Below are 19,334 nucleotides of genomic sequence, written 5' to 3' on the forward strand. Positions count from 1 at the left end.
TGCCTACCTCTCTTACCTTTCCTGGAGTTAACCCATCTATGTGACTGCATCTGAGACTCTTTCCCCCCCCCCCCCCCCACACCTTCCTATAACTGCCATCCATCGCATACTGTTGCTGTAGCAAATTCCTCATTGCTTCTAACTGTCTCTCCAACCGATTCATTCGATCTGATAAGATTTGCATCTTATGGCAGATATAATCTGCAAGTAACCCTTAAACTCTCTTTAAACTCCCACATCTGACAAGAAGTACATATCACTGTACTAAAGGCCATTTTTGCTCCTTCACAATCTACAGACCCAGAAAATTTTGTATTCCTCTACAAAAAACTGTCCCAGGTTAAATTAATAGTTATGGCTTATATTTTAAGTTTAATCAAGAGACATATCTCCAAAAACATATAATCAAGAAAGAACCCACTCTACTCACTACTGCAGCTTTCCTGTTGGACACACTTAAAACAATGATTAACTTATCTGATTCTGTACTGTGAACTTCGCCCAAACAGGTTCCTCCAAGATTAGTTGTGAATTTCACTGTTTGTTAATTTTCCCAGATGCACTCCAAGCGATACATGAATTCATAAACAGCAAAGGCAGTAACTGTGCAGGTTCTCTCTCTCTCTCTCTCTCTCTCTGTCTCTCCTGCACTGTCCTCACCATGTGATTCATTTGTCTGTACTTCACCCTTTTAAAACTGCTGTTGTTTTGAGGTTTTTTTCCAAAGTTCCAAAACAATGCAACAGCATATGAAACAGTAATTGCTGCTCCTGAATTCGAGGAAATCACCTCTAGCACCTTGAATACCTCAAAAAAGGAGCAACTGTTACAGCTGTTAATTCCTCTTAAGTTCCAGAGACATAATGCATGCATGTGACTATTTTTTAAAATTGTTTTTGAAAGCATAGATGATGCAAGTCAAGTTCCAGAGGGAAAGCTGCCAGACCTACATTTTAGAGGAAATAGATTTGAGTATTGAGGTCACATACCCCTTTATTCCACATTCCTCAAAATTCATCAGATCCACCTCTCTCCCCATTAGCCCTAAGAAATTATTTCAGGTTTACAGTTGAAGCAGATCTATGCTATATTACAGGTTTAAAGCTTAACTGGCCACTAAAAAAAAAATCACCTAAGTTACAAAATGAACACTATTTTGGAGTTTGCTATGTACTGTCCTCTGATCCTTCATTATAGTTTCCTACCCCACAACATCATTATCAAATCAATATAAACCAAACACAGTGAAAGAGAAAAAAACAGTCTTAAATTATGGAATTCATTTTATTAAAATATCTATTATTAAAGAAGCTTCTGTCTTTGAGGAATATCAATAACTTATTTTAACCTTATGTAAAGAGGCAGAGTCCAAACTAAAAGGCATTTATAACTAAGATTCATAAACACATTATAACTCTTCTTACATATAAAAGTCTTCCAATATCTAATTAAGAATATACTTCAATATAGGAATGGTCTTTCTATTTGCAATATTTAACTGTGTACAAAAAGCTATTTCAATGCTAAATTGCACAAGAAAACTATTGATTTAAGGATCAAGGATTGGAATTCGCTGATTAAAAATATTTGAAACAAATTGAAAGCAATACTGTAGGATATTATTAAGAATGTCTCTTCTGACGTGTATTTCTCATGGTATTGCTGCAAAACCCCATTTTAGCAACAAAGGAGCAACAAGACAGCCCTTACATCATCGACTTCTGAGCAAGACCTAGCAGCTTGACATGGTGAGGCTCATAAGCCAAACGAGCTTTTTCAGAAATTAATATGAAGAGCTATATTTTTAAGAGATTATAGAGACAAATACTCTAAACATATTTTGGTTAAAAACAATAGTTTGCCCTGATATGGCACTGAGTAATTGGTGTATAGTTTGTAACTTCTAAACTTTTCAAGCTCAATAGACCATTTAAGTTCATTCTCAATCATATATGGAATTTCCATTAAAAATTCAGTTTAATTTTATTTTGGCTTGTGTTATTAATACAAGCATTTTGTTTCCCTTCCTAGTAGTTTCACTGTACATGAAATTATATTTGGAAAAGAAATTAAGCTGAATAGAATTATATAATGTATTAGGTTTGAAAAAGTTCACTTAAATTGAAGTAATCATTTATAAGAAATCCTAACGGAATGAGAGAAAATGTGTTTGACACTTTAATAAAAATGGTTCAGGCAAAGATATTATCATTAATTTCAGAAACAAAAGGCATTTTTAGTTTGTTAAAAATAGGCAGGTTTATCAAGTTGAGATGGAATAATAGGTCTAAAAATTGACAGTGAGTTTTTCATTGAGAGTGTCTTAAATTCTTGAGAATACTCAGAAGTCTATATTTTAATCTTTAGATAGAACCCTTAAATCTTCACCATTCCCCATCTGATATTTTAACCAAATGGGAAATCTCATCATCAGTAATGTTAACAAACCAACATTGGCTATACCAAAGCATGAGCATTCCCATCCTTACGTGTCCATTTATATAACATTATTTTGTTAAATAATGATGAATCAAAATCTTTAAGACAATACATTAAGATGATACTTATTTAAATCTTAAATAGAAGCTTCTTTTCCTTCACCATTATATACAGTAACAACACTCTCAAAGAAGGACATTTACAAAATATCCAGCAATTTACAGATTAATAGTGTGATATTTCACATCTATAGAGACTTTTGCACAAATTAAACCATCACTGAGAACTACTACCTTCCATGCCGAAGGAAAGCTGCTACCTTCTGTGGAGTTGAATTCCTTGAGATAAAGCAGGGTTCATCTGATGTGCATGGAGATCTGCATTCCTCAAAGCTGCTTTCTGGGCACGTGCTTTCACCAGATTGTAAAGAGCCAGATGTCTTACATGTTTCTGTGTCAGTATCACTTAGTAAAGCAATGCATTGATCATCTGAAAATCCCACTCTGTGTTTTGGTGAATGCCTAACAATAAATTCAGATGGTCTTAACTTGCTTTTCTGTTCCAGTAGATCAACACTTCTTATTATGTTTGCCAGTGTTTTCACCTGTTGTTTTACTTCTCCCTTTTTCACCTGAACACATTTTCTCTGCATTGGTGACTTGCGATACTTCCAGCATATTCTGCAAATCACACAAATGAAACAGTTAGTCCCAAAAATTTGCTAATCCTTTCTTAAATAAATAACAATGTATTGGCAATGAATACACTTCATGTAGTATTGCTTCCAGAAGTTCTGTTAGTGTAAATTGTGTGGTGTGCAACTGAAGATGGGTAGCTGGCAGACAAATAGTAGCAGTCGTTCCAAAAAGGAAGGGTGTGAACCTTTTAGGAAGGAATTCCAGGTAAATTTAAAATTGCTGGAGAAACTCAGCAAGTTTAGCAGAATGTGTGGAGAGAAAACAGAGTTAATGCTTTGAGTCCATTGACACTTCTTCAGATTTTCTGTTTGATGTGCGCCTTCCCTGAGTGACAAACAAATGCAAGACACAACATTATTGTGATGTTATTCATGGTAAAATAAATATGCTATCAGGACTTCTGATTTATATCATTAAATGAAACATTTTATTAAATGATATTGTAGGGGTTTTTAATAATATTGGATCTCATTCCATAATTATGTATATATGTGTGAATTAATAATATGATAGATAAGGGTGGAGTGGTAGATATTGTTTACATGGACTTTAGTAAGGCCTTTGGTAAGGTTCCACATGGCAGACTGTTTTGTAAAGTTAGACCACATTGAATCAAAGGAGAGCTGACCAATTGGATACAAAATTGGCTTGATGGTAGGAAACAGAGGATGGTGTTGGACAGTTTTTTGGACTGGAGGCCTGGAGTTGTATTCTGCAGGGATCAGTGCTGTGTCCACTGGTGTTTGTAATTTGCATAAGAAATTTGGATGACAACATAGGAAGCATGGTTAGTAAGTTTGCAGATGACACCAAAATTGGTGGTGTAGTGGACAGTGAACAAGGGTATCTAAGAGTACAGTGGGATCTTGATCAGTTAGACTGATGGTCCAAGGAGTATCAGATAGAGTTTAATTTAGAGAAATGTGAAGTGTTGCATTTTGGGAAGACAAACCAGGGCAGAATTTACACAGTTAATGGTAGGGTACTGTGGAGTGTGGTTGAACTGAGAGACTGAGAGTTTCAGGTAATACTTCTTTGAATGTGGTGTCACAAGTAGACAACATGGTGAAGGCGGTGTTTGGCATGCTTGTCTTCATTATTCAGGATATAGAGGTTCCGGTGTGGACTGGCATGGACAAAATTAAAAGTCACACACAACAGGTTATCGTCCAACAGATTTATTTGGAAATATTAGCTTTCAGAGTGCTGCTCCTTCATCAGGTAAGGAGCAGCGCTCAGAAAGCTAGTACTTCCAAATAAACCTGTTGGACTATAATCTTGTGTTGTGTGATTGTTAACTTCATTATTCAGAGCATTACACATAGGAGTTGGGGCATCATATTGCGGGTGTACAGGACATTATTGAGGCCATTTTTGGAGTACCGCTTTTGTTCTGGTCACTCTGTTATAGGAAGGATATTATTAAATTGGAAAGGATACCGAAAAGATTTATAAAGGTGATACCAGGCTTTGAGTTATAAAGAGAGGCTGGTTAGGCTGGGATATTTTTCTGCTGAGTGCAGGAGGTTGAGGGGTGACTTTATAGATGTTTATAAAATCATGAGGGGCATAAATAAGGTGAATAACAAAGGTCTTTTCCCTAGGGTATGGGAATTCAAACCAGAGGACATTTTTTTAATGTGACAGGGGATGGATTTAAAAGGAACCTGAGGGGGCAACTTCTTCACACTGAGTGAGTTTCATATGTGGAATGAGGAAATGGTAGGTGCAGGTACAGTTACAACATATATAGATACATGAATAGGAAATGATCTGGACCAAACACAAGCAAATAGGATTAGTTTAAATTGGGAAATCTGGTCTGCATGGACAAGTTGGATGGAAGGATCTGTTTCCATGCTGTATGACTCTTACTCGAGGCTTGATAGTTTTATAATTCATTATAAGTCGTTAATTTTACCTCTTGCCTTTTATTCAAAATTAAATAGAGAGGAGGTTAGTTCCGAAGGTGATCCATGATGAAATAGTGGGTGCTAGTTTGCAAATTCTGCATATATCAGAACTGACGAGTAGGAGAACTGTGGTTACATTGTATAAGAAGAGCAATCCTGTGTCTGAAGGGGAGGTGATGTAATTTGGTAGGAAGAGATGGATATTTAGGTGAGAACTAAATATTGAGTTCAATTATGCTAGGGCCTGAGCACCTTCTCCCATGTCCTTACTCCAACCTCCACACACCAGGCCTTGTCATCACAGGGGTTACTACCACAAGCAATCCACTATCAGCTATTATGGGCAGCATGGTGGCTCAGTGGTTAGCACTGCTGCTTCACAGCGCCAGAGACCTGGGTTCAATTCCTGCCTCAGGCAACTGTCTGTGTGGAGTTTGCACATTCTCCCCGTGTCTGCTTCCTCCTGGTGCACCGGTTTCCTCCCACAGTCCAAAAATGTGCAGGTTAGGTGAATTGGCTGTGCTAAATTGCCCGTAGTGTTAGGTGAATGGGTAAATGTAGGGGAATGGGTCTGGGTGGGTTGCTCTTTGGAGGGTTGGTGTGGACTTGTTGGGCTAAAGGGCCTGTTTCCACGCTGTAAGTAATCTAATCTAATCTATTAATGGTCCCTATTAGTAGCTATTCATTCTGCCAGACTGACCTTCATCTATTTTTGTGTCTGCTCAACTGTGTTTTTTCTCTCTTTCTCTGGGCTCCATCATTATCGATCATTTATTCCTTCTCCCCACCTTCAGCAGATATACCAATCTTTTACTAGCTTCTGAGCATTGATGCTGGAGAGAGGATTTTTGTGGATGTGGTGCTTTATCCTGGTTGGTATCAAGCTTTTGATTATTGTTGAAGTTGCACCCAACATTGCAAGTAGGCAATATTCCCTCACACTCCTGAGGATATTGGATAAGTTTTGGGGAGACAGCAGGTGAGTTACTCACAGCAGTATTCCCAACCTCTGACCTACTAAGACCTAATGATGTAATGATATTCTTGGCATGTCTCTCAGGGAATCATACAGCCGAGGAGGAAGAAGTGCTTGCCACTGCTGGACCTTCAAGTGTTCATGCTGCTGGATCATATTTCAAAGCAAACTGCGCATCACTTCAGGTGCTGCAAGCTCAGAACTGATCCTCATGCTGTGATGCTTGGTTATTATTACTGTGGATATGGAATGGAGAAAGGACAGATGGATCTCCAGTTTGCAGACACAGACTGAAGGTGTAGGTGGATGGGGTGATTAGAGAGGAAAACAATAACTTTTCCTGTGGATCACCACATGAGGTCACACCACTACACCAAGCCTGCCGAGATACTTGTTGGCAACCCAGGTCAATGCCATGTTCCAGGTGAGTGGACATGCACGACAACCCAGGAAGAAAGTCAATGACCTTCTGCACTCCATTCAGGTAAGTGCTATGATCTTCTGTCTGCAACCTGACACTTATTTGGGCCACCACTCACTCTATAACTGTCACTGCACAAGGCTCTCATCAACACTCAAAGATTATACCTCTCAGTATTGTCATTATGTCTACTCAATGGCTCCTAGCCACCTCCTCCTCCTACACTACTAACCTTCTGGCCATCTGCACTTCCTAATCACTCACTGGCAACCAATGTTCCTCCTAATTTGTCTGTCTTCAGTACAAACCTCTAAATACCTTGCATGGCAGCAACTTCCAAAACTGGAAGTCAAGGCTGTAGCATGTGAATTCACATGAATGGACCCTTAGAGCTCAGAGAAGGTATATGACTGTGATTCTCCTGCTTCTGCATCATCACTCACTGCTCTTCCATCTACTTCCATTATACTCAATCGCTCCCTCTGTCTCATTGCAGGAGAAAGTGGCTTACCGGACTGATTCAGGTTGCACTTACATGTCAGACTGACTGTGTAGTTTGAATATAACAATAGAGCAATAGTGTGTGTGCAAACTGTGGAATTAGCCTCGAGTAGGTGTGAGAGGTTTAAGAAAACTAATTGTGTGGGATTGATACCAATGGGAAGATGAGTGCAACTGTGAAAAGCATGATGATGCAGTGTTTCTCATGGATGGGGAAGAGAAGATGCTGCTGGGGTGGGAACAAGAAGAGACACCCAGGATAGCAGCTGATGCAAAATAAGGAATACACTTGATCCACCGAACAGGGCTAATGTAAAGGATTTCAGATTTAGTGTGAATATTACTATTGCCTCAAGCAAATGGTTAGGGGTTTAAAATATAGTATTGCTACTACAGGTTTTGCAGTTCAGGAGAACTGAACAACTAATCTTGCCTACCTCAGTCAGCAACGAAGATGTTTGCATACAAATGAATATTTTTAACTCTGTTCCAAATGGTCTACCCCTTATTTTTAAACCGTGTCCTCTGGTTCTGGACTCACCCATCAGCAGAAACATGCTTCCTGCCTCCAGAGTGTCCAATCCATTAATCATTTTATGCGTCTCAATCATGTCTCCTCTCATCCTTCAAAACTCAAGTGTATACAAGCTAGGTTGCTGCAATCTTTCAGCATATGATAGTCCTACCATTCCAGGAATTGAGCTTGTGAAGCTACGCTGCACTCCCTCAATAGCCAGAATGTTCTTCCTCAAATTTGGAGACCCAAACTGCACACAATACTCCAGGAGCGGTCTCACCAGAGCCTTGTACAGCTGGAGAAGGACCTCTTTGCTCCTATACTCAATTCCTCTTGTTATGAAGGCCAACATGCCATTAGCTTTCTTCACTGCATGCTGTATCTATATGCTTGCTTTCAATGACTGATGTACAAGAATACCTAGATCTCATTGTACTTCCCCTCTACCTAACTTGACTCCATTTAGAGGTTTTACCATTGATTAAAAACTTAAATGTGTCAGTCGTATAAAAACAGTCTACAGTATTGGTCAGAGGCTGGGAATTCTGAGGCATATAATTCTTTTCTGATTCCCAAATGCCTACCCACTGTCGACAAAGTACATATCAGGAGTGTGATGGAACACCTACCACTTCCAGCTTCAATGCCACAAGAAGCTGAAAAATATCCAGTTAGTTGGCCTCCTATCCACCATATTCAACATTCGATCCTTTCACCACCAACGCAGAGTGTATCATTTACAAGATGCTCTGCAACAATTTATCAAGTCCCTTTGGATAGAACTTTCCTAAGCCATTACTATATTTTCTAGGACAAGGGCAGCAGATACCTGGGAAGTTCCCTTCCAAGCTACGTAGCATCCTGACTTGGAACTTTACCGCTGTTCCTTCACAGCTATTGGGCCAAAATCCTGGAACTCCCTTCCTAACAGTGTTCCTATTCCCATGGATACAAGTGGTTCAAGAAAGCAGCTCACCACTGCCTTCTCAAGTGCAGCAGAGAATGAGCAAAAAATTCTGGCTTAGACAGTGACACCCACATTCTGTGAAAAAATAAAATAAATATATAAATTAACTGCTTGTCGTTGCTGGGTTATTTAATTATGATTGCTAGTCATACAATGCACTGTAGTATCAACATGAGATATCATGGAAAGAATTTTATTAGCTGAATTATGACATGAATGACTTTCTGACAAATATGTAGAGGATATCAGCAACCAGTCTGTCTCCTTTTCTATAACTGCTGGTGAAGAGTTTTAAAGCAGCTTTGGTAGTCGCCAAAGGCCAAAGAAAATAATTTACCGCAATCAGTCTAATTAATACTTACATCAAAAGGATAATGAGAAAGATGCAAGTTCCTACTGATGATGCCACAGGTAATATCCATGGATACATAATCCCTTGGAATCATAAAAATATTTTTAGTTAAAAAATACATATTATTATGTAGGATAAAACAACTAAATTACAAAATCTGAGAGTTGCGAAGCACTGAAGGAATTGCCACCTAGTAAAATGCTGAATTAGAAATTTTAAAACTGTTCAGAATATCCCGTAATTTCCACTTTGTAGCAAACAGGAGGCACTTGCAAACATCAAGATGTTGATGTAGGAGATAATGGGTACATAGTCTGGTGGAATGGCAGATACAGGGCATATGTAACACAGAGAAATGTAAAGTCGTGCATTTTGTTAGTAAGAATGTGGAGAGATGCTACAAAATAAAGGATACGATTCTCAAGGTAGCGCAGATGTGGTGATTCAGGTGTACATATGTACAAATAGTTGAAGGTGACTAGACAGATTGAGAAAGCAATTAATAAGGCATTAGAATCCTGGACTTTATAGATAGAGGCATTGCATATACCAGCGAAACATTTCGACAACTAACATCCAACAGCTAATGAAGGAGGAGATGGTTACAAAACACAATATAAAAAGCATTTTTTTTTTAAATTGAAAATAAACTTACAGTGACATTCCTGTTGAGAAGTTGCTCCACTTCTGTCAGTAGCTTCATTTCTTGGGCAGTTTGTGCATTCAGTTTTTCCATAATGCTTGTTAAATGAACCAAAGGCACATGGAGTGCAGATAGTATCTTGTCTTGCACTGAAGTGTCCAGGTGGACATGCAACTATTTAACAAAAAAAGTGTAACATAATCACAGCCTAAACATTTTATTAATAGACATGTAACTGACAAATGCATTTACCTTGCTGTCCTTCCAAATAGACCATTTCAAATAAAGAAAACACCATAAGTCAGTGCCTATGTCTTTAAGCATTGAAAAGAGGAAGACTGAGCCTGCGGATTTATCTATTCTATTAACTAACATTTATATGAAGACAAACTGTTAAATTGACCAGGTCTAATCTGTAACAGGGGAGTGTTTAACTCATTAAATGTGTTACCACTAGAAATTTGCTAATGGTTAAGATTCAGACCAAAGTTTTTCTGTGTGGTGCCATTATTGGTATTTACTTGGCCTTGTTATCGTTGCTAAGGTGAAAGGTGACTATTTAATAGAATTAACAGATGTAAAACTGGAAGAGTACTGCAAGTCAAGACAGCAGCTGAGGAGAGCAAGAAAGTCAATGTTTCAGGCCGCAGCCCTTCATAAGGACTGGGGAAGGGCAGGTCCAGACTAATGATCTGGGGATATGGGGTCTGGCTTATATTTGATTCCAGATTCACAGCAATGTGGCTGACTTTTAAATGCCCTATGAAATGGCCTGGCATGCCACTTAGTTATATCAACAGCAACAAAGCATAAAATAAATGGAAAATTCAGCATTTTCCAGGGCATTAGAAAACAACAATAGCAAACCCAGCCCTGTCCACCCCGAAGCATCCTCCTTACTAATGCCTGGAGGCTTGTGCCAGAATTGGGAGAGCTGTTTCTCAGACAAGTCATGAGACAGTCAGAAAAGTCATGCTCAAAGAATCATACCTTGCAGCTAGGTATGCTCTTTCCACTTGTCCTATCACATTCAGTGATCTGTGCATTTAACATGCAGATCTTTCAACTCCTACACCCCCTTCAGAATTGCACCTGAAATTTTATATTCTGTTTCAATGTTCCTCCTATCAAAATGCATCACTTTGTACTTTTCTGCATTGAACTTTTTCTGTCTCTTATCCGCCCTTTTCACCATTCCACACGGTCCTCCACACAGTTTACAGTGCTTCCAAGTTTAATGTCATCTGCAAAGTGTGAAATTTTCCCCTGCACACCAAGATCCAGATCATTAATATATAGCTGAAAACTGACCCCTGGGGAACTCGACTAAATATCTTCCTCTAGCCTGTAAAACATCCATTGACCTTTCCTTTGTGTTTCCTTTCACTCACCCAATTTTATATCCATGTTGCTATTTTTATATCTTGATGTCTAACATTGAATCATAGAATTCATATAGGGTGGAAACAGCACTTCAGCCCAACAAGTCCACACTGACCCTCCAAAGTAACCCAGGCAGACCTACTCACCCACCCCACTACTCTACATTTATCCCTGACTAATATACCTAACCTACATATCCCTGAACACTATGGACAGTTTAGCATGGCCAATTAACCTAACCTGTATATCTTTAGACTGTGGGAGGAAACTGGAGCACCCGGAGGAAACCCATGTAGACAAGGAGAGAATGTGCAAATTCCAGACAGACAGTCACCCGAGATTGAAATCAAACCCAAGTCTCTCACAGGTCTGTTGTGTGGCACTGTATCAACACCTTCTGAAAGCTAATGTACACCACTATTACCATGACTAAGTCTTTCTGTTACCTCTGTAAAAATCTCCACAAGTTAGTTAACATGATATCCGCTTTAGAAAGCCATGCTAACTCTTCCCATTCAACAGATTTCTTTTCTACATGACTCTTAATTTTATCCTGAATAACTTTTTAGAAACTTCCCACCACCAAAGTTAAACTGTCTTTAAATGCTACGATTATTTTCATAGCCTTTCTTGAACAAGGCCATAATGTTTGCAATGTCCAATCTTCTGGCACATCCCCTAAGTGGAGGAAAGACTGAAAGATTATGGCCAGTGACCCTGGAATTTCTACCCTCACTTCCTTCAAAACCTTTGGATGCATCTGATTGGATCCTGCTACCTTGTTAATGTTAAGTGCTAATAATCTATCCAAGAATTCTGTCTTGTTAATCTTGAACCTTTCTAATGACAGAATTTCCTCTTCTGTCACATGGCCTGGCAACATTCTCCCCTATCATTTTCTATGGCCCAACTATCTTCAGCTACTTCAACATTAACCTCCCCAAAGGGAAAGCCATTGCTTAATGTATTATTGCTGGACTGTTAAATTAGAGACCCAGGCAATGTTCTGGGTACCTGGGTTCAAATCGCATCACAGCAGATAGTGGAATTGAATTCAGTAAAAGAAAATCTAGAATTAAAAGTCTACTGATGACCATGAAACCATTGCTGATTGTCAGTAAAAACCCAGCGAAAGGGGGTACTGCAGATGCTGGAGATTATAGTCAAGATTAGAGTAGTGCTGGAAAAGTAGTGCAGAATCCGAGGAGCAGGAAAATCGACATTTTGGGCTTTTTCTTACTCGTCCGATGCTGCCTGACCTGCTATGCTTTTCCAGCACTACTCTAATCTTGTCAGGAAAACCCCTCTGGTTCAGTAATGTTTTTTAGGGAAGGAAACTACCATCCTGACCAGGACCTAATTGTGGCTTCAGACCCACAGCAATGTGCTGACTCATAACTGCCCTCTTGGCAATTAGGAGAGGGCAATAAATGCTGGCCTGCCGAGCAACACCCTCATCCCGTGAATTAATAAAAGAATGGTGGAATTCATATGCTCCAGAGTTGAGTTGAAATGTACTTTTTGTTTTTTTTCCACCAGTACAAACACAACCACTGTTATTAACTTTGGAAACTACTAGAGTGAAGCTGCTTTAATTGGCCACAACTTTTAAACTCATGCAGGTGTTTACTGCCTTGGAATAGATGTATAACTCACACTGGTTGCATTCCTACCCTATACATTAGCCAGCACATCATAGCTGGGTATACATAGTTGCTTTTACTACCAAAGTGGTAGTAGGTACAAGGCCCAGTTCAAATTACATCCCTGCTAGATGTGTGTTATAATACATCTGAACAGGCTGATTAAAAATATCTATGCATGACATAAGAAAACAATGGTCATTTGCCAAGTACATAGGTAAAAATGAAAGATTGGTGCCATATGCAGAGTTCAAACACAGTTTTAAAATTTTCCTGACTAAAACTGTTCAGTAGATTAAAATGAAATTACCGTACCGATTTCTGGCCCGACTAACTTTATGCAGTCATCAACAAAGATACTTACTGTACTACTTCTCTAATACTTCTACTACATATTGCCGCGAAAGCTGGGATATCAATTCTATGCACATTTAGTTCCAAACTGAGGATGATTTAATTTATTGGAGCATGACACAAAGTAAGTATTTAGTGATTTGAAACTTACCACAACATCCTACACACTTATCACTTGTTATGATGTTTTTGCCAAATCCTGGTTTGCAGTGATCCACCTTCACACCATTTAAAGAGTTAGCGATATATTGAATATTTTGGAATTTTCCTTTAAAGGGGTAGTCCTCAATGAATGATCTGATTCGTGTGTATGCCTGTTGAAGAATAATGAAGAAAGTCTTGAAGTCCCCTTTGAACTTGATATCTTCATTACTACTTTATGAAATCCATTTCACAAAATGACTTCTCATCAACATACAGAAACTGTCACAGCAGGGGATACTTTTCAGAAATTATTTGACACAAACTAGGGTTTTATTCTACAATGTTTTAATATTTAATTTTGGAAAACTTGACTTGTCCAAACCAGAACTTCTCGTAATCTTAATGAAAAAAAACCCAGTGAAAGAAAAGTAGGTCCAAATGCAAAATGGAAGCAGGGGCTCAAACCTGTCTTTCCTCTGCTCCAGTCCCTAAAGGCAAGTATAAAGTACATAATTCAAAGGAATTTCAGTCATATTTCCTTCTTCTTTTCATTCAGATTGATTGGTATTCCCACTTAAAACAAGTCAATGGCTTTTAGATGAAATTTTAATCTCTGTACTGAATCATTGGGAAGAAGTCCTACAGCTTGATATGATTGCATTTGTATTTATTTTAATTTTTAAATCAATTATTTCCATTACATTTTACATACCTAGACATAGAGCATAAGTCCTATGTTAGATGATTCAGCTTAACAATGTGTATTGTTGTACAAACGACACTTGTTTTTTCATCAGCTAAACAACTTCCTCTAAAATGGTTAAATGCAAGAAAATATGTACAAACAGGTCTGAATAATTTTGCAGGAGTACACTCTCAATTTTGCAATGCTTGGATTTGATTAAAAATTAAAGATCTAAAAAGTCTGAAGTCAAGCCGTCCATCACTGTACTATGAAGTATAATATTTGAAGTATGAGCTTTATTGAAGAGCACCAGTGTTAACAATGGCTGCATTATATCATGAAAAAGTTAATTTTGAAAGAACTGATTTGATGTGAATCAGTTGTATGGGGTAATTAACATTGGTTGAAGAACAGCAAGTGAACAAGTGAAGCAAACAACAATAGCTAGAATTTTCCCCTCACTGTTATGGTATGAGAAACAGCAGGAAAGTTGGAAAAACTTGAAAAGGATGAAAAATCAGCACTTTGACATTGAGAAAATATTTTGCACATTTTCTTAACAATCCTTAAATGGTAACTTCAGAGTCTCCCCATTAAGCCATAACTACCTCTTTTCCATGCATTTGCATCTCATTAATACCCCACTCATTTCATTTATAGAAATGTAGCAAACAAGAGGAGTAGGCTGTTTGGCCTACAAAACTCTCTCTACCATCATGGCTAAGTTTCAATGGTAAAACTGTCCTATGGAGCAACTATTCTCTGCTTGCCCGAGAAAATAGACAGCTCAAATTCCCAGTATGGAAGTCAGAGCGAGTCACAATTGGCTAGGTGATTGCAGATGGCCACTTGCTTGTTCTGACCTTTGTCCAACTGTTTCTTCATAACATCCCTGAATGCTCCATGGAAACCATTCTACTCTAGCCCTAACTTACGCAAGTGGGTGTCAACACACCACCAGTTTCGCTATATCATCATGCCTGCTCTTGGTCCAAGTCACCCACCACTTCAGCCCTCCAATACTAGAATGTAAGCAGAGATGGTAGGGCTATCCTATGAGGAGAGTTTGGTTCAAATGGACTTGTATTCACTTAAGTTTAGAAGAGGGAATTTGAGTGAAACATATAAAATTCTAATAAGGCTGGACAGACTAAATGCAGGGAGGATATTTTACCCGTCTGAGGAGTCTTGAACTAGGAGTTACAGTCTTGGGATACAGGGTAGGCTATTTCGGACTGAGATGAGGAAAACCTTCCTCATTCAAAGGTTAATGAATCTGCGGAACTCTGTACCATGGATGGCTGTGGAGGCCAAGTCAGTGAATATATTCAACAATCAAAGGGTATGGGGAGAAAGTGGGAATGTGGCATGGAAACAGGATCAACCATGATTATATGGAATGGTGCAGCAGGCTTGAAGGCCAAATGGCCTACTCCTACTCCTAGTTTCTATGATTCTATGTTTACTTTGCAGCTCAGGATCACATGATTTGTGTGTAGAAACACGCACACACATTCATTTCAGGCATCTGTGTAGGATGCATTTATGGGTCTTGGCTTGCTTTCTTTGAGTTCACTCATTTTCTGCTTCCTTGGAGGTTGCCAGTCCCTCCTATCTCACATTGTTTTCTTAGCACTTGCTCAACTGTAAAATTAACGTCAAAATGTCTGAAACAGCTTGTAAAGTGGGCAGGAGAAAGTTACTGTTGTTTCCTGTTGGGGCAGAGTAAATCTCTTTGGCCAAAAAAGTAAGATTAATTTCAATCATCAGCTTTGTCGAGTTCCATGAGAATTCTTCATCACAAGGTCTAATGAAAGATCTCATTTAATCTTACCAAATGTGCCTCATTAGTTACCTACCCTAACTCTCTGTTGCCTTTCTCTCTTGCTTCTAACCCAATTCTAACACTAACTGGACAGATTTGCATCCCTGTTGCCCACATCATTTTAAAAGGCCACTTGCATTGGCAGTCCAGCCTTGCCCCTCACCAGCAATATAATGGCGCACAAACCAGAAGTCATGCTGTTCCTGGCACATAGCCAGCATGGTATATTTACCCCTCGTACACACAACCTCTTTGTGTAACGACTGGATGCCGTTTAACCAGCAAGCTACACAGGTTACCTGAGCTTAACTATATCCCATCTAAACAACCTCTCCCACTCACTGCTATACTGTTCCTAGTGCTCACTATAGACGTCATCTTGTCATTGTCCATTGAGGAAATATCACATACAGCTAAGCAATCTGGTTGTTTGGACTTTGAGGTATCCCCATCTCAACATGAACAGTAATGCTCTTCCCCAGCTACGAGTCATCTCATACAAACTGAGGAGATGCTATTCCATTGCCAGTCTTGGACCTCTCAGCCCAGTTGTGGGCCAATTTCTTTTACAATGAGACAAAGGCAGGGGTTGAGTATAAGTGAAGTGATGTAAGAGAAGTTAATGTTGATGCACAACGAAGAGGTGGTGGGGTGTTCCCCTGAATGAGAAGGCAGAGCAGAGGTCAGGAAGAGTTAGTGGTTTGGGATGAAGAGACATACTGCATGCAGTGTTAAGAGCTGTAGTCCATGAACCTTGGTGAGATATATGTACAGGGCCAGGGTTAGACTGAGTGGTAGCAGAGACACTTTAGTGACACATGCCCTTACGGAGTTCAGAAAATCATTGACCTTTTCCTGCAAATGGTGGGTATTCCTTCTGATTCAGACACAGTACTGACCTGGGCTACTATCTGGGTCTAGGCTGTCTTGGTTTAGTGACATGGTCTCTTGTGACAGTCTGTAGGAAAATGGATGTCACTCTTCTCCACCAACCCATTCACCATTATGGCCAGGTTCTTATCCCTGAGATGATATGCCAGTTTCCTTTTTTACCATGTGATAATGGACAAGCAGCACCGTATGAGGACCAGCTCCAAGCTTGCAGCTACTGAAGTGCTCTGTAGCTGGACTTAAAACAGCTTCAACAATATAAACATATAAAGATCCCATCAACGTTAGGCATTTCTGCTTCTCCTGTCATGCAATTCCTTGAGAAGAGAGCTGAAGAGCCCAGTTACATAATGAATGAGTTGAAGAGCAGAAGATTACCTGAGAAAAGCCTTGGCAGACTATTCTGAAGATGAGTCATACCAGACTCGAAATATTAATGCTGTTTCTCTCTCCACAGATGCTGTCAAACCTGCTGAATTTCTTTCTGTGTTTGTCTACAAGACTCTATGCTTGTTTTACACTTAATGTAGGTGCACGAGTTCTGTTCTTAAGGACTGCTGATACTAACAATATGGATGGATTTATCAGAACATTGGATAAGCATGTGAGACTAGAGAATAGAGGTTATGTTGATGCAATTATTTAAATGAGAATGAATGTGAAGTTGACTGAAGCATGAATAGCAGCATGGACTGTTGACCTATTCTGGGCTATATTTTGTGTAATATTATACAAAAATAGCCATTACTGAGTTTTGAGAAGATTTGTAGTTCAGGTTGAGGTTCTGAATGTAGGTTTGCTCGCTAAACTGGAAGGTTTGTTTTCAGACGTTTCGTCACCATACTAGGTAACATCTTTAGTGAGCCTCCGAATGAAGCACTGGTTTTGTAATCCGCTTTCTATTTGTATGGTTGAGTTTCCTTGGGCTGGTGATGACATTTCCTGTAGTGACATCATTTCCTATGGTGTCTAATTTCCTGTTCTTTTTCTCAGGGGTTGGTAAATGGGATCCAAGTCAATGCGTTTGTTGATAGAGTTCCGGTTGGAATGTCATGCTTTCTCGTGTGTGTCTCTGTTTGGCTTGTTCTAGAATGGAAGTGTTGTTCCAGTCAAAGTGGTGTCCTTCCTCATCCGTATGTAAGGATACTAGTAAGGATACACTAAAACAGAAGCTAATGAACTTGAAAGACCATATACAGATAACAAGCAAAACGAATGTCATCTATAAAATACCTTGCAAGAACTGTAACAAACACTACATTGGACAAACAGGCAGAAAAAATAGCAACCAGGATACATGAGTATCAACTAGCCACAAAATGACACGATCCACTCTCACTAATATCCTTATATACGGATGAGGAAGGACACTACTTCGACTGGGATAACATATCCATCCTAGGACAAACTGAATAGAGACATACACGAGAATTCCTAGAAACATGGCATTCCAGCCTGAACTGTATCAACAAACACATTGACCTGGCCCATTTACCACCTTCTGAGTAAAAGAAATGGAAATGTCATCACCATAGGAAATGACATCACCACAGGAAATGACATCACCAGCACAAGGAAACTCAAACATATAAATAGAAAGTGGGTACACCACCAGTGCTTCATTCGGAGGCTCACTGAAGATGTTACCTAGTATGGTGACGAAACGTCTGAAAATGAACCTTCCAGCTCATCGAGCAAACCTACATCCAAAAATAGCCATATATTATCCAAATCAATTCTCAAAACGATAAGAAAGTACATATCTTCTGCTTGCCTTCAGGCTGTCCAATATTTCTGTATGGTTTATTTACAAGTAACAGCACTGGAGACTTATATTTCAAAAAAAACCTAATGTGTAACAATTTTATTATTGATAGCACAAATAAAAGGATGGATTACCCACCTTTACATATAGTAGTCATCATTCTTCAAATGTAATATTAGAGTGTACAGATCATGGGTTGAGGTGAGATACACAACTAGGAAAATCAGAGGGAGGTTTGTCCCTTTGGGACTCCAGGCCAGAAGCCAAAATATGTGACCTTTCCTTATTGCATCTATAAGACATTCTCTCGCTGCTGCGTTTTCTTCCTTTCTTGTTGACTAGAGTAGACATCTAATATAAGATTCTGTGAAAAGATCCATAGACATGTTCCCTTAGAAACCTTTGTCTGCATTAAATCTTCAACACGGATTGGAATAATTTAAATATTTACCACTTCTGTTCACTGTAAAACTAAACAGTAAACATAAAATCTACATAAGAGTGCTGTAAATTATTGTTGATAACTACGGAGCTACACATAGCAGGCAATAATAACAACTTGAGTTTTTATATCTTCTTTAATCTGGTAACATGTCCTAGGACACTTAATATAGAATAAAATACACACCAGAGTGATAGAAGAGAAATTTGACGCTGTGATCAAAGGAAAGTTTAAGAGTAATTAAAGTATGTCACTTATATGGCTAAATACAATTGTACCTCAGTCTGAAGGTACAATTTATTCTCACTGCTTTTTGATAGGCTGTAGAAAGAGAGAGAGAGATAGTAGCTGAAAGGGCTTAGAGTCCCAGAGAGTGCAATTTCTGAACATGAAGATACATAGAGGAAGTGGGTATGGAGTGAAGGTCAGAGGTTAAAGAATAGCTAACATTCATTGATGCATAGGGCTCATGGAAGTTACTGATGCAATGAGAGATGGGGCCTTGGATGGATGCAGTGGATGTGCTTGTAATCAAAAATAATTCATTTGAATTCTGTGTTAGAATCAGGAACCAATTCAGACTGGTAACGACAGGAAAAATTGTGAGTCAGGGTTAACGTAAGATTAATGGAGTTCTTGTAGTCTTGGTTAACTAAGTTTACTTACATAAGGAATTAGAATGTCAGAGTGTTAGAAAAGTGGAAGTTTGAGGAGGTTAAGACATGGATAAAGGTTTTGATAATACTGTAAATGACATAATGGTAGAAATGTGAAA

General features: G+C 38.9%; 1 protein-coding gene and 1 long non-coding RNA gene across 4 annotated transcripts in view; one reads left to right on the top strand and one right to left on the bottom strand.

Moving 5' to 3' along the window:
• LOC122549948 overlaps positions 1-19,334 on the top strand; it is a 46,514-nt gene that overhangs the window by 9,124 nt on the left and 18,056 nt on the right. The gene's annotated exons all lie outside the window — the stretch shown is intronic.
• Positions 1,627-19,334, bottom strand: part of LOC122549946 (zona pellucida-binding protein 1-like) — a 72,226-nt gene continuing 54,518 nt past the window's right edge. For 2 of the 3 annotated variants that reach the window (XM_043690226.1, XM_043690225.1), the window contains 4 exons: positions 12,959-13,121; positions 9,440-9,601; positions 8,795-8,867; positions 1,627-3,119 (listed from right to left, as the gene is read on the bottom strand). In XM_043690226.1, coding sequence (XP_043546161.1) covers positions 2,729-3,119; positions 8,795-8,867; positions 9,440-9,601; positions 12,959-13,121 — 789 coding nt within the window. In that variant the 3' untranslated portion in view covers positions 1,627-2,728. The remainder of the gene's footprint in view (positions 3,120-8,794; positions 8,868-9,439; positions 9,602-12,958; positions 13,122-19,334) is intronic. The other variant, XM_043690227.1, reaches the window with a different exon arrangement.

The sequence above is a fragment of the Chiloscyllium plagiosum genome, chromosome 5, assembly GCF_004010195.1.
Source record: "Chiloscyllium plagiosum isolate BGI_BamShark_2017 chromosome 5, ASM401019v2, whole genome shotgun sequence".
NCBI classification, from domain to species: Eukaryota; Metazoa; Chordata; class Chondrichthyes; order Orectolobiformes; family Hemiscylliidae; genus Chiloscyllium; species Chiloscyllium plagiosum.